Source organism: Pan troglodytes, chromosome 6 (assembly GCF_028858775.2).
Source record: "Pan troglodytes isolate AG18354 chromosome 6, NHGRI_mPanTro3-v2.0_pri, whole genome shotgun sequence".
Lineage (NCBI taxonomy): Eukaryota > Metazoa > Chordata > Mammalia > Primates > Hominidae > Pan > Pan troglodytes.
In genome coordinates, this window is record NC_072404.2 from 108,857,792 (window position 1) to 108,872,649 (window position 14,858).

At 50.7% G+C, this 14,858-nt stretch overlaps 1 protein-coding gene, 1 long non-coding RNA gene and 1 other non-coding gene across 4 annotated transcripts; 1 reads left to right on the forward strand and 2 right to left on the reverse strand.

Moving 5' to 3' along the window:
- Positions 1-312: 312 nt before the first annotated feature.
- On the reverse strand, positions 313-8,488 carry ATP5MF (ATP synthase membrane subunit f). Of its 2 annotated transcripts, XM_001139119.6 has the most exons (4): positions 8,293-8,488; positions 2,259-2,366; positions 1,317-1,433; positions 313-473 (listed from the first exon to the last, which is right to left on the reverse strand). In XM_001139119.6, exons 1-4 carry the CDS (start codon positions 8,303-8,305, stop codon positions 445-447), a joined length of 267 nt encoding a protein of 88 aa, XP_001139119.3. In that variant the 5' UTR covers positions 8,306-8,488; the 3' UTR covers positions 313-444. The 2 variants fall into 2 exon arrangements, with proteins under 2 accessions (XP_001139119.3, XP_001138702.3); XM_001138702.6 differs by lacking the exon at positions 1,317-1,433 and having other exon boundaries at positions 8,293-8,464.
- Positions 8,489-11,871: 3,383 nt separating this feature from the next.
- Positions 11,872-11,943, forward strand: TRNAW-CCA (transfer RNA tryptophan (anticodon CCA)). Its single transcript has one exon. It is a non-coding gene; the product is annotated as a tRNA-Trp (tRNA).
- A 170-nt stretch (positions 11,944-12,113) lies between these two features.
- LOC134810470 (uncharacterized) lies at positions 12,114-13,961 on the reverse strand. The gene is made up of 3 exons (XR_010158626.1): positions 13,721-13,961; positions 12,379-12,502; positions 12,114-12,292 (listed from the first exon to the last, which is right to left on the reverse strand). It is a non-coding gene; the product is annotated as an uncharacterized LOC134810470 (long non-coding RNA).
- Positions 13,962-14,858: the final 897 nt, after the last annotated feature.

A 14,858-nucleotide genomic window follows, 5' to 3' on the forward strand; every position in this document is an offset into this window, starting at 1 on the left:
GCACTCTCAGGTACGCAAGCCTTTGTGTTACACCATAAAGGGCCAGCCAACTAAAGGCCAGAATGTCTGCGAATGCACCTGTCCACAGCACTCATGGCAAGGGACGGACTTCGGCACTGCTGCTTCGGGAAGGTCTGGATGACACCCTGCCCTCCAGGGAGCTGGGACATGACCAGAGTGGTGGTCTGGGAAGTCCACAAAGGCCTTCACCAGTCAACGGCCTGGAAAGACGACCTCCCCCCACCTTGTGCCACAGGAGCCCCTGGAACATGGGATAATGGCTACGGCAGACAGGCAGGCAAGCAGCACACGTACCAGTCATGTTTTATTTGGAGGTTAATTCCCATTAGGATATGAAAGGATTCAGCAACGATTGAGATTGTGTTCCTCACGGAGGGGCTCGGGCCAAGGTCGTGGGGTGGGGGGGTGCAGAGCATGTCCTCTTCAGTGGTATTTGCGGAGCCGCTCGTGCTCTGAAGTCAGGAAGGCAAGATGGTAAGTATCTTAAAAGGTTACAGTGAAGGCACAGCATGGCAGGAAGCAGGCTGAGATCACACAAAGCCTTCCTGAGAATTCCCTTCAGAGATGACCCACGACCCGCCTGCCGGTGTCTCTGCAGAATCAGCAGACCCGGGGGGGCACAAAGACACCTCAGGAGCCAACCTGCCACTCAGCAGACCCGGGGGGCACAAAGACACCTCAGGAGCCAACCTGCCACCTGGCCAACCACTTTCTTTCCAGAAGGAACAGAGGGAACACAATGCTCAGACAAACAGCCTCAGAGAACCCGTCCTTCAGAGGCAGGACCGCCCTGGTGCCACAGAATGGGAGTGAGGTGGGGGTAGGGGGTGTACACTACACTGTCAGAAACAGCCTAGTCAGAGGCTGCCACCGACACCTCCCGCCAATCTCCCACCAGACAAGCTCCTCTCAAGCCTCAGAGCCGGAACAGCCATGCTTTTCTGGGGTACCAGATTATCCCACTCAACTCATTTCTCTTTCTGCATTGGCTACTAGGAAAATCGAGCCAAATTTTCACAGAGTGTGCTGTATTTTAAAGAATGCTTCTAAGTACTCTCTTTACCCTGGCTTCATCTTGATTTTCCTGTGTTCTTTTTGTCACAATTTTCTCATTTCAAACAATATCCCACATACTGTACTCTGATAGGTCCCTCCAATTCTTTTAGGTGGAAACATAAGGAACTTTAACTAAAGGTCCCTCAGCCTCAGAAGAAGGTGGGCTGCTGTATCTAATGAAATCAGTCACCACCACCCTCTCATGGGAACTAAAGGCAAGACGCCGCAGAGGCACTCACTGAGATGCTTGTAGGAAAAGGAGTAGCTAAAGAGCACGTAGCATGCCAGCACCATGGTAATCCCCGAGATGCTCCCCTTCTTCACATTGATGTACTTGTTGTAGTACCGGTAGTAACCTGCAAATGCAAGAGGCGCTCACTGCCCTGCTGGGCTTCACATTTGAGTGAAGTTGAGCACACAGTTGAGTCTGGCTGACATTCAGGGACCTAGTCCTGCTCTGGCTGTTTAAGCCCCTCGCCCTGCATTCACTGGCTGATAAAGATGACAAGCACAAATGCCAGTAAGGTCTCTCATCCCCATAGCCTGAACTATAAGCACATACCAGCTCCTGAACTAGGCCTACCTGGATTCCACCTCTCCCCTTTGGCCTTGAGCTTATAGCCTCCTGAGTAGCTGGGACTACAGGCATGCACCACCACACCCAGCTAATTTTTCTTGTGTGTTTTTTTTTTATAGAGATGGAGTCTCTCCATATTGCCTAGGCTGGTCTAAAACTCGGCTCAAGCAATCCTCCCGCCTCGGCCTCCCGAAGTGCTGGGATTACAGGCATAAGCCACCACACCAGGCCAAGATAGGCCATTTCAAATATTTGTCCTGAAGTTCTGGCAGGGAGGAGAGCATCATATTATAGACTAATGCCCACTACAGTTCCAATTCATTTTCCTCTTAAAGAAGTCTTAGGATTTCTCTAAGACAGAGGCAGACATACTGATTCCAAGCAACAGGAAACATGTTCTTGGCTGTAATATCTCAGAGCCAGCCTTTGAAAGGGCCAATCAACCATAGAAGTCCAAGGCCTAGCATCCCTCCCTGTCGTCCTCTACATAACTTACTGCTTTCGGACAACAAGGCCTTCATTGCCCAAATTTAATTCATGGCAAAAAAGAGATCTGAAGACCCAGAGATTTGCTTTCATTTACAGACATCCACAAGGCTCTGACCTCTTTGAAACGCTCCAAAAATGCCACTAGGGCTGAAGTCCCGCATCAAGATCCAGCTTGGCAGCTCCCCCAGTTTGACCTCCAGAAGTTTCTTGTCCTTCACTGGTACTGAAACGGAAGAGTGAGAAAAAATACCCACTGAATAATCTCCCAGTAACACACATGGCATCCTTTCCTGCCACTGCTTCAACTATGCAATAAAGGTGCATAATGCAATTACACAGAGGCTGCACATACACAATATTATGAAGAAATATGTCACATCAAGCCCACTATTTTAAGACTGAGTCTATACAATAGCAGAACTGCTGCAGGGACAGCTTTATTAACCAACAGGACGTCTGAGTAACAGCTTGCTGGGAGTAACTCCAGAAAAGGGTCTCGAAAAAAGCAGTAACGTGGCGGACAGGAAAGATTACTGCAAAGCTAACATTTACTTGACATTATTAGCTTATTTAATCTTCACAACAAGCACTTCATGTCTTTACCTTAAAGGAGGGGAGGGGGGATAGACTCAGAGAGGTTGGGCCACGTGACCAAAGTCACACACACAACGTGGGGTCAGGACTGGCCCTCCTATGTCCCTGAAGCCAATATGAGGGTGCCCTGTCCAACCCTGGGGATGTGTGGCTGGAGAACGTACAAGAGGGGATGTGGAAGGAGAGTGGTGTGACGGTGCCAAGTGTCTCACTCAGACTTGACGCACTTGTTTACTGGGGAAGGGCTTCAAACAGCACCTGGGTTCACACAGCTGGCAGACTCACCAGATGGGCCAGCCCGAGCAAGTATAATGAAAGAAACCCAAGGAATTTCCACCTCCAGCATCCTGGGACCACGGACACCAACAATTTCCAGAGATAAAAATAAGAGATAACACATTCCAAGAAGTCAAGTGAGGAAAAACCACTCCAAATGACTGAACGGCCCCAGATCGTATTCCAATGGGAGTCTGAGAACAAGCAATCAGAAGGGCTCCTGGCTGAGGCTGCACTGTCCTCACATTTGGGCCCAGGAGGAGACTATGGAGGGCCAGGGAGTGGGTGGGCCCGTGGGCGTCAAGGAGATGCATTTAAGAAAGGAATCGTCTCCCCTGTTCTCCCTGCAAAGATTTATTTATTTATTTCTGAGAGACAGGGTCTCACTCCATTACCCAGGCTGGAGTGCACTGATTATTCACAGGTGTGGTCACAGCTCACTGCAGCCTCACTGAGCCTCCTGGACTCAAGTGATCCTCCTGCCTCAACCTCCTGAACAGCTGGGACTACAGGTGTGTGCCACCACACCCAGCTAATGATCAGTTTTAAAAAGCTTTTAGCAGATGTCCTATTGAGGGCAGAGTCTAGGACCACGGTGCCTTCTCAGAGATAACCACAAGAGGAGCCAGATTAAATAATCCCAAGGTTTCTTCTCCATTTTGAGATCAAAGGAAAGACTAAGGCTCTGTCAGGACCAGCCTCAAGAGTCTGCTGAGGGAGGCCGGGGCACAGTAGTTCACACTATAATCCCAGCACTTTGGGAGGCCGAGGCAGGCAGATCACTTGAGGTCAGGAGTTTGAGACCAGCCTGGCCAACATGGTGAAACTGCACCATGAGATCACGCCACTGCACCTGCCCAGGCTGGAGTGCAGTGGCATGATCTCGGCTCACTGCAACCTCCACCTCCTGGTTCTAGCGATTCTCCTGCCTCAGCCTCCTGAGTAGCTGGGACTACAGGCATGCGCCACGACACCCAGCTAATTTTTGTATTTTTAGTAGAGACGGGGTTTCACCATGTTGGCCAGGCTGGTCTCGAACTCCTGACCTCAGGCGATCTGCCCACCTCGGCCCCCCAAAGTGCTGGGATTACAGGCATGAGCCACCGCACCAGGCCAGAAAACTCACTTCCTGATCCAGTGAAGCCATTTTTTCACATTCACATAAACTATGCAGACATATTCTGCATCTCATTACCATGTTCAGGGGCTGGCATGGAGCCTGGCACATCACAGGAGAAAAAAGGCAACAATTTACAACTTGTTTTTCTTCCTAGTTCTATCTCTGTATTATGAAGACAAGGGTGTTTCCTTAAAACCAACACATCAGGGGCCGGGCGCGGTGGCTCACGCCTGTAATCCCAGCACTTTGGGAAGCTGAGGTGGGAAGATCCTGAGGTCAGGAAATCGAGACCATCCTGGCTAACATGGTGAAACCCCATCGCTACTAAAAAAAAAAAAAAAATTAGCCAGGTGTGGTGGCGGGCGCCTGTAGTCCTAGCTACTAGGGAGGCTGAGGCAGGAGAATGGCGTGAACCTGGGAGGCGGAGCTTGCAGTGAGCTGAGATTGTGCCACTACACTCCAGCCTGGGTGACAGAGCAAGAATCCGTGTCAAAAACAAACAAAAACCTAACACATTTGGCAGGGCACGGTGGCTCACGCCTGTAATCCCAGCACTGTGGGAGGCCAAGGCAGGCAGATCACGAGGTCAGGAGTTCAAGACCAGCCTGGCCAACATAGTGAAACCTCATCTCTACTAAAAATACAAAAATTAGCTGGGCATGGTGGCGTGTGCCTGTAGTCCCCACTACTCGGGAGGCTGAGACAGGAGAATTGCTTAAACCTGGGAGGTAGAGGTTGCAGTGAGCCAAGATCGCGCCACTGCAAGGGACTATCCAGTTCATCCAAGATGCATCTATACTTATTCCACGAATTTCTCTTTCACTGGAAGGCAGAGGAAGGCCTCAGTCCTTGGTTGCCCTATTGGAACTCCCACCCCAACTCTACACACACCCGCTCCTCTGCAGCACTGAAGCTTCCATCTGCAATCACTGGGTCACATAAAGAGACCCAGTAGAGTTCAGAGACAGAGCAGACCCTTGGGTCTAGTGCCATTCTGCGTTTAGTGCCATTTTGTAGGTGTGTGCCCTTGGGCAAGGTACTACTCCTTCTCAGTTTCCTCCTTTGTGAAATCCTTGGTTCTTGGCCCTAGGTACTATGTAAATGAGAACTATTACCACCTTTCTGCCTGGTTATGAGCTACCTGAAGGTGCGAATATCCCCACCACTTCTTGGTACACGACAGATTCTCAGTAATGGTTGCAGAACAACAGATCCTCGAGAGGAAACATACTGTTCATTACTATGAAGCCACATGGAAATAGCAAGTCTCTCCTGAGTGCTAAATCCAACCTGGGGGTTGTCCAGAGAATAAAGATTTTTGGATTTGCAGGCCACATAAGGTCTTCATAGCATAGTCTATTTTATTTTTAAACAATCTTTTTAAAAACAGAAAATGGCCCAATGCAGTGGCTCACGCCAGTAATCCCAACACTTTGGCCGAGATGGGAGGACTGCTTGAGGCCAGGAGTTTGAGACCCCATCTCTATAATAAATAAAATAAAAACAAAAAACCATTCTAGGCCCTGTACAGTGGCTCACGTCTGTAATCCCAGCACTCTGGGAGGCCAAGGCAGGAGGATCACGAGCTCAGGAGTCTGAGACCAGCCTGACCAAAATGGCGAAACCCCATCTCTACTAAAAATACAAAAATTAGCCGGGTGTGGTGGCGGGCACCTGCAATTCCAGCTACTTGGGAGGCTGAGGCAGGAGAATCACTTGAACCTGGGAGGTGGAGGTTGCACTGAGCTGAGATCGTGCTATTGCACTGCAGCCTGGGTGACAAAAGCAAGACTCCATCTCAAAAAATAAATAAATAAATAAAAATAAAATATAAAAACAAAAAAAACATTCTGAGCTCATGGCCAGACAAAAACAGGCCACACGAAATCCAACTCACTGGCCATAGTTTGCCAACCCCTGATCTTATCTACTGCTGCTAATTCATATTTCCCTCACTTTATGTGCTCATGAAATACTGTCTTTGTCCTCTGGTGACAGACACTACCTAAAAGATCATCAATACCTAAGAGACATGGACTCCAATTTCTTCACCAGGGGTGATGCTGAATAGGCCAGGCATGTGACATGACCCTGCCTAAAGGTCACAAAGTAAAGGCTGGGATGACCAGCTCACACCGACTGAGTACTCACTGTGGGCCACGCAGCGTTCCAAGTGTCTTTCACATACTAAATCGATTGATCCTTAGTTCAGAGCTCTTGACCACAGCCCTATGCTTAAACAAAATGCCCCAGTGTTCACTTTTCACAGGTTGTCTCCTTAACACAACTACCGTGTACGACGAATGTTATTATGCCCATTTTACTGAGGGGAAAACAGCTTCCCTCTCATCTATTCTGAACCCCTCTTCATTTCTCTAGGCTGAGATTAAGAATACAGAGGCCGGAGGCCGGGCGCAGTGGCTCACACCTGTAATCCCAGCACTTTGGGAGGCTGAGGTGGGCAGATCACAAGGTCAGGAGATCGAGACCATCCTGGCTAACACAGTGAAACCCTGTCTCTACTAAAAATACAAAAAATTAGCTGGGCGGGGTGGCGGGCGCCTGTAGTCCCAGTTACTCGGGAGGCTGAGGCAGGAGAATGGCGTGAACCTGGGAGGCAGAGCTTGCAGTGAGCTGAGATCGCGCCACTGCACTCCAGCCTGGGCGACAGAGTGAGACTCCATCTCAAAAAAACAAACCAGAGGTCAGGCGCAGTGGCTCACGCTGGTAATCTCAACACTTTGGGAGGTCGAAGCAGGTGACTCACTTGAGGTCAAGAGTTTGAGACCAGCCTGGTCAACGTGGCGAAACCCATCTCTACTAAAAATACAAAAAAAAAATTAGCCGGGCGTAGGTATTGGTGCGTGCCTGTAATCCCAGATACTTGGGAGGCTGAGGCAGCAGAATCATTTGAACCTGGGAGGCAGAGGTTGCAGAGACGAGATCAGCTACTGCACTCTAGCCTGGGCGACAGCGTGAGACTCCATGTCAAAAAAAAAGAATACAGAAACGCAGTGGCTCACACCTGTAATCCCAGCACTTTGGGAGGCCGAGGTACATGGATCACCTGAGGTCAGGAGTTCAAGACTAGCCTGGCCAACGTGGTGAAAGCCCATCTCTACCAAAAATACAAAAATTAGCTGGGCATGGTGGCCTGCGCCTGTAATCCCAGCTACTCGGAGGCTGAGGCTGGAGAATCGCTTGAACCCAGGAGGCAAAGGTTACAGTGAGCCGAGATCACACCATTGCACTCCACCCTGGGCGACAAGAGCAAAACGCCATCTCAAAAAAAAAATGATTAAAAAAAAACAGAAACTGAGCTAAGACACACATGGGTTAATCAAAACTCTGCCACTATCAGGCTGTGTGACCTCAGAGAGGCCACACCACATCCCGAACAGTTATTTCCCTCATCTGTAAAATGGAATCGACTTTCCCAACAAGGACTCTCTGACAAGGCTACTATGGAGCATCTAGGGCTAACTATTCAAAAACAAACAAACAAAAATCATCAGTGTGCACAGCGGGATGAATGTAGCGATTTACACATGGGTGTCTCGGAAAAGCCTGCTAGTCATAAGGCCGTCCTAGAGAATAAAGTTCATTTACCACGAATCCTCAGGTTTGAATACCAGCTCAGCCCTCTCACGAGTTGTGACCTTGAACAGGTCACCTCGCCTCTCTGAGCCTATTCAACATATATGCATCGAACCTTACATGGTATCAGGTACAGTCCTAGTCCTGAGCTCCTCCTGGAGCTTCATCTGAGCTTAAGCTTTGGGGAAAAAGGGCAAAAGCTGCGCCTAACATTCAAGTGCAAAGCAACTGGGTCGCAGCGGGAGAGGGAAGAGGCTATTTCTTAGCGGAAAGAGGAACAGTGGCCCAAGGCGGCGCATTCCCAGGCCCAGAAGCGCGTGCCCCAGATGCCTTCACCCTCCACGCCTAACCCGGTTGGCGCAGGCCCTGGGCAGCAGGAAGGCGCGCCTGGGCAGGCGGAGCGGGGTCTGGCGCGCCTCAAGTGAGATCGTGGCGAAGTGCCTGAGCAAAGGGCAGGCAGCTCCGCAGCTCCCTTCTCTCCCAGTGTGGCTTTGGACCCTGGACCCTGGCTCCTGCTTCCACCACGGAGTCCAAACAGCCTTACCCGGGGCCGGACACTCACCAACTGACGCCATTTTGGAGTCCTGGTGTCCGCTGTGCCGGACCGCGCGAGGACTGCTGGGTAGGGAATGCACGCCCCATCCAGGGGCGTAGAGCAGAGGCTCACGGGAAGCAGGTCACAACTGCGAACACCCTGGAACTACTAGAAGGCCATGAAGCGAAGGGCGAGGTGCCTGGACAGCAAAAATCCGAGGGTCCTGCAGTTAGAGAGAGGGGCGCCTCAGCCTGGGCTCCCTACCTTAAGAGGTGGGAAGAGGCCGCGCTGGGACTACAAGCGTGCACCAGCACAGCAAGCTAATTTTTGTATTTTTAGTAGAGACAGGGTTTCACCATGTTGGCCAGGCTGGTCTTGAACTCCTTTCCTCACGTGATCCCCCCGCCTCGGCCTCCCAAAGTTCTGGGGTTACCGGCGTGAGCCACCGCGCCCAGTCTATTTTTATTTTTATTTTTTACTTTTCAGACGAGCATTTACTTTTCAGACAGTGGCTTGATCACGGCTGACTGCAGCCTTGAACTCCCAGAGTCAAGTGATCCACCCATCTCAGCCTCCCATGTAGCTAGGACTACAGGCTCACATCACCACTTCCAGCTTTTTTTTTTTTTTTTTTTTTTTTTTTTTTTTTTTTTTTTTTTGGTGGGAACAGTGTGGTGAGGAGTGGGGGTAGAGGCTCTCTATTTTGCTCAGGCTGGTCTTGAACTCCTGGCCTCAAGCGTTCTTCCTCCGCCTCCGAAGTAGCTGGGACTACAGGTGCATGCCACCACGCCCAGCTAATTATATTTTGTAGAGAAGGCGTCTCCCTATGTTGCCTAGACTGCTCTTAAACTCTTGGCCTCGAGCGTTCCTCCTACCTCGGCCTCCCAAAATACTGGAACTGCCGGCATGAACCACACTGCCCGGGCTACTTCAATTTTGATTATTTTAATTAATTAATTCATTTATTTATTTAGAGACAGAATCTCGCTCTGTCACCCAGGCTAGAGTGCAGTGGTGCGATCTCGGCTCCCTGCCAGCTCCACCTCCGGGGTTCACGCCATTCTCCTGCCTCAGCCTCCCGAGTAGCTGGGACTACAGGCGCCCACCACCACGCCTGGCTAATTTTTTGTATTTTTTTGTATTTTTAGTAGAGACGGGGTTTCAACATGTTAGCCAGGATGGTCTCGATCTCCTGACCTTGTGATCCACCCGCTTCGGCCTCCCAAAGTTCTAGGATTACAGGCGTGAGCCACCGCGCCGGGCCTCTGATTTTTAAAACAACCTCGGGAGCAGGTCTTGTAGTCATAACTTGCCAAATAAATGCCACCCTCGTTCAGTTCATTCTGCTACATTTCTTGTTTCAGAGGTGGCATTGTGGGGCTCCTCCATGTCTGCTTCCCTTCTCCCCAGGCAGTGAAAATCGCATATACAATTATAGGTGTGTGAAAGCACGGCCAGCATCGCCAGTGGGAATTAAAAATGGTTAAAAAAACAAAACAAAACAAACAGGCCGGGTGCGGTGGTTCACGCCTGTAATCCTAGCACTTTGGGAGGCAGAGGTGGGCGGATCACTTGAGGTCAGGTGTTCAAAACCAGCCGGGCCAACATGGTGAAAATACGAAAAAAATTAGCTGAGCGCGGTGGCAGGTGCCTGCAATTCCAGCTACTTGGGAGGCTGAGGCAGGATAATCACTTGAACCTGGGAAGTGGAGGTTGCAGCGAGCGGAGGTCAAGCCACTGCATGCCAGCCTGGGTGGCAGAGCAAGACTCTGTCTCAAAAAAAACAAAAAACAAACAAAAAACAAAAACAAAAAAAACCCAGGCTGGTCGCGGTGGTTCACGCCTGTAATCCCAGCACTTTGGGAGGCCAAGGTGCGCGGATCACCTGAGATCAGGAGTTCGAGACCAGCCTCCTCAACATGGCAAAACCTCATCTCTGCTAAAAATACAAAAAGTAGCCAAGCGTGGTGATATGCGCCTGTCATTCCAGCTACTCCAGAGGCTGAGGCGGGAGAATTGCTTGAACCTGGGAGGCGGAGGTTGCAGTGAGCAGAGATGGGGCCACTGCACTGCAGCCTGGGTGATGGAGTGAGAACTTGTCTCCAAACAAACAAACCAACCCCAGCAAATATAGTAGTGTACTGCAGTAGGAGTGTTCTCAACGGTTCCTTGCGCCCTTGAACTCTCTGTCTTCAAAGTTTATTTCACTTGCTCCTTGCGGTGTGTGTTGACCATCCACGGTATAATGCGGGTATAATGTAGTCTTAGGAGTTTATTACCCGCCTTGGGCTGCGTCGCTAAGCAACTGAACCCCCAGGAAAAACCCTGCCCATTGCACCAGGGCCTATGTAACTCCCACTCCCCAGGGCTGGGGCAGATGCCAGGGCTGGGGCAGAGGGCCCCGCAGGAAGAATCAGGGATGGGGTCTGCCGGACCCCAGGTGTCAGGTCCTCCGTGGGGCAGGAATCGGCCTGGGGACCTTCCTGGTCCACCCAGGGAATCCTCCTGCAGGGTGCGAGTATGGGACCTGGAAGACTACGAGGGACCGAAGAGACCCGACTGCACTGTGTCCGGGCAGAGGCAGCCTCCGGGAGCTGATGGACTTGAGGGCTGGGGCAGGGGAAGCTGAGGGGGCCGCTGTTCCGTGGGACGTGCAGGAGAGCAGCAAAAGGCAGGAGTGGCCAGTGGCACCCGCGCCCCCGCCCCTTCCCCAGGCCGGACACTCGCGGGGACGCAGAGCCGCCGGAGCCCAGGATCCGCACACTGGAATCCTGGGAGGCCCCGGGAAGAGGCCGGAGGGAAGCTACGCCGATGCCCGATCCCCTGCGGTGGATGGAAGGACTGAGGGCGCAGGAGCTGTGATTTGTATGTGTATAAATGCCAACGTTTTAGTTAATGAACTGGGGTTGTTTCGGGGAAGGTGGGGGTGGGTTGGAGGGAGCAGATTATTCCAAAGATAATTTTTTTTTTTTTTTTGGTAAGAGACGGAGTCTCGCTCTGTCGCCCAGGCTGGAGTGCAATGGCGCGATCTCGGCTCCCTGTACCTCCGCCTTCCGAGTTGAAGCGATTCTGCCTCAGCCTCCCGAGTAGTTGGGATTACTGGCGCCCGCCACCACGACCGGCTAATTTTTATATTTTTAGTAGAGACGGGGATTCACCATGTTGGCCAGGCTGGTATCGAACTCCTGGCCTCAGGTGATCCGCCTAGCCTCGGCCACCCAAACTGCTGGGATTACAGGCGTGAGCCACCGCCCCCAGCCTGAACATAGTACTCTTTCGTTGATCTGGCCCTCGTGCAAATTCTTAGTGCTCCCCAAGCAGAGGGCTGGGGAGAAGAGAATCCGGATCCCTGACAACCCCGCCCCAGCCTTCTCTGCTAAGCTGCGCGAAACATTTTCCACTGTGGCTTCCCAAACGTGTCTCCTTAGGAGACTACACAGCCCGAGGCAGGTGAATTTTCCCGAATGACAAGAGGATTATTCCCGAACCCCGTGGTGGCGTCTGCTTCTATCCTGTTTCGTTTACTTTTACACTTCCCTCTGAATTACAAAAGGGAAAAAGAACTCTTTAGGGTCCATCTAAAGCACAAAAAAGTTAGGCTTCCAAGACCTCGTGGCGCAACGGTAGCGCGTCTGACTCCAGATCAGAAGGTTGCGTGTTCAAATCACGTCGGGGTCAAACATGTGATCATCCCTTTCTTTAGCCAACAGGAGTTATATCTTGCCGGTAACTCTCAACCTTGGACACTGTATTTTCTGTTCTTTAGCCCTAAAGATTTATTTGCGTAGGTACTTCAGCAGTGGACCGGCACCTTAGCTAAAGTGTGAGGAAAAATTCAGAACCAATACTTAGGTCGTGCTGTTCACATCTGTAGCAGGGTTTATCAGGACTGTGCCTCAGACAGTACGTTCACAGGACTTCAGACAGGACCTTAAAACAGTGCAGGAGCACTTTGGGAGGCTGAGGCGGGCAGATTGCTTGAGCCCAGGAGTTCAAGACCAGCCTGGGCAACGTATCAAAACCGTCTCTGAAAAAAAAAATAAAAAAATAAACAAACAAACAAAAAACAACAATAAAAGCAAAAGCAAAAATGCCAGGTGTAGTAGTGCATACCTGTAGTACCAGCTGCTGCTTAGGAGGCTGAGGCGGGATGATCCCTTGAGCGCAGGTCGAGGCTGCAGTGAGCTATCATTGTGCCACTACACTCCAACCTGGGTGACAAGGTGAGACACTGTCTCTAAATGAAAAAATAAATAAAACGGTTCAGAGCTCGGGAAATAGTTGCCTTCCCAATCTAAAAACTACCTGCCCACCCTGGGGGCTGCTATCCTTGGAGAAGCATTGGTGGTGCAGCCTGATCTCCAGCATTTGAAGTTCCAGCGCCACTAGGACAAAGCGTTATTCAAAACAAATGAGGAGGAAGTCAGTTGTCTTCCCCGAGCCGCTCCTATGGGACTGCGCTGGCCTGATGTGTCATCCGGCTCCCTCCCCACATTCGTATTCCTGGAACGACCTGCTGGACTGAGTTCCTTGTCCTCTCCCTAGGGGTGGCCAGGCCTGACCTCACTGCCTTCCCTATGTTCAAATGTCTTGAACCTGGAGTACTGAGTGTTCCTGTTTTCTGTTAAAGCCAACAGGAGCCAGGTGCGATGGCTCATGCCTGTAATCCCAGAACTTTGGGAGGTCGAGATGGGAGGATCGTTTGAGCCCAGGAGTTTGAGACCAGCCTGGGCAACATAGCAAGACCCCATCTCTTTTATTTTTTATTTTATTTTATTTATTTATTTATGAGACAGAGTCTCACTCTGTCACCCAGGCTGGAGTACAATGGCACAATCTCGGCTCCCTGCCACCTCCGCCTCCTGGGTTCAAGCGATTCTCCTGCCTCAGCCTCCTGAGTAGCTGGGATTACATACTCCTGCCACCGAGCCCGGCTAATTTTTGTATTTTTAGTAGTGACGGGGTTTCACCATGTTGGCCAGGCTGGTCTCGAACTCCTGATCTCAGGTAATCTGCCCGCCTTGACCTCCCAAAGTGCTGGAATTGCAGGCGTGAGCCACTGCACTCAGCCAACACACATATGTTTATTGCAACACTATTTACAATAGCAAAGACATGGAACCAACCCAAATGCCCATCAGTGGTAGACTGGATAAAGAAAATGTGGTACAAATACACCATGGAATACTAAGCAGCCATAAAAAGGAATGAGATCCTGTCCTTTGCAGGGACATGGATGAAGCTGGTTGCCATCAGCCTCAGCAAACTAACACAGGAACAGAAAACCAAACACAGCATGTTCTCATTCCTAAGTGGGAATTGAATATTGAGAACGCATGGACACAGAGAGGGGAACAACACACACCTGGGCCTTTTGGGGAGTCGGGGGTAAGGGGAGGGAACTTAGAGGATGGGTCAATAGGTGCAGCAAACCACCATGGCACATGTAACAAACCTGCACGTTCTGCACGTGTATCCTGTTTGTTTTGTTTTGTTTAGAAGAAATAAAAAACAAACAAACAAAACTTGGGAGGCCAAGGCAGGCGGATCACTTGAGGTCAGGAGTTCGAGACCAGCCTGGCCAAAATGGTGAAACCCCGTCTCTACTAAAAACACACACACACACAAAATTAGCCGGGAGTGGTAGCGGGTGCCTGTAGTCCCAGCTACTCAGGAGGCTGACGCAGGAGAATGGCGTGAACCCGGGAGGCGGAGCTTGCAGTGAGCCGAGACTGCGCCACTGCACTCCAGCCTGGGCGAGAGCGAGACTGTCTCAAAAAAAAAAGAAAAAAAATTAACTCCTTACTCACATTAAAACTGTATTTTGGGGGTAATTTACATAAGCCACACAATTATCCTTTTAATTAAGATCTAATATTCTTTTTTTTTTTTTTTGAGACAGAGTCTCGCTCTGTCGCCAGTCTGGAGTGCAGTGGTGGGATCTCGGCTCACTGCAATCTCCGCCTCCCGAGTTCAAGTGATTCTCCTGCCTCAGCCTCCCGAGTAGCTGGCACTACAGGCACGCCGCCACCATGCCCAGCTAATTTTTTTTTTTTTTTTTTTTTTTTTTTTGAGACGGAGTCTCGCTCTGTCACCCAGGCTGGAGTGCGGTGGCGCAATCGGCTCACCGCAACCTCCGCCTCCCGGGTTCAAGCGCTTCTCCTGCCTCAGCCTCCCGAGTAGCCGGGGTTATAGGCAGGCACCACCATGCCCGGCTAATTTTATTTGTATTTTTAGTAGAGACGGGTTTCTCCATTGTTGGTCAGGCTGGTCTCGAACTCCCGACCTCAGGTGATCCACCCGCCTCGGCCTCCCAGAGTGCTGGGATTACAGGCGTGAGCCACCGCGCCCGGCATTTTTTTTGTATTTTTAGTAGAGAAGGGGTTTCACCATGTTGGCCAGGATGATCTAAATCTCTTGACCTGATCCGCCGGCCTCTGCCTCCCAAAGTGCTGGGATTACAGGCGTAAGTCACCGCGCCTGGCCCATTTTTCTTCTTTTATCTGATAACCTTACTCCCCTCCACAAACACACAGCCAAAGAAACGAATTGCGTCGCTCTTGAATCATAGAATAATTCTAAATTATGTTAAA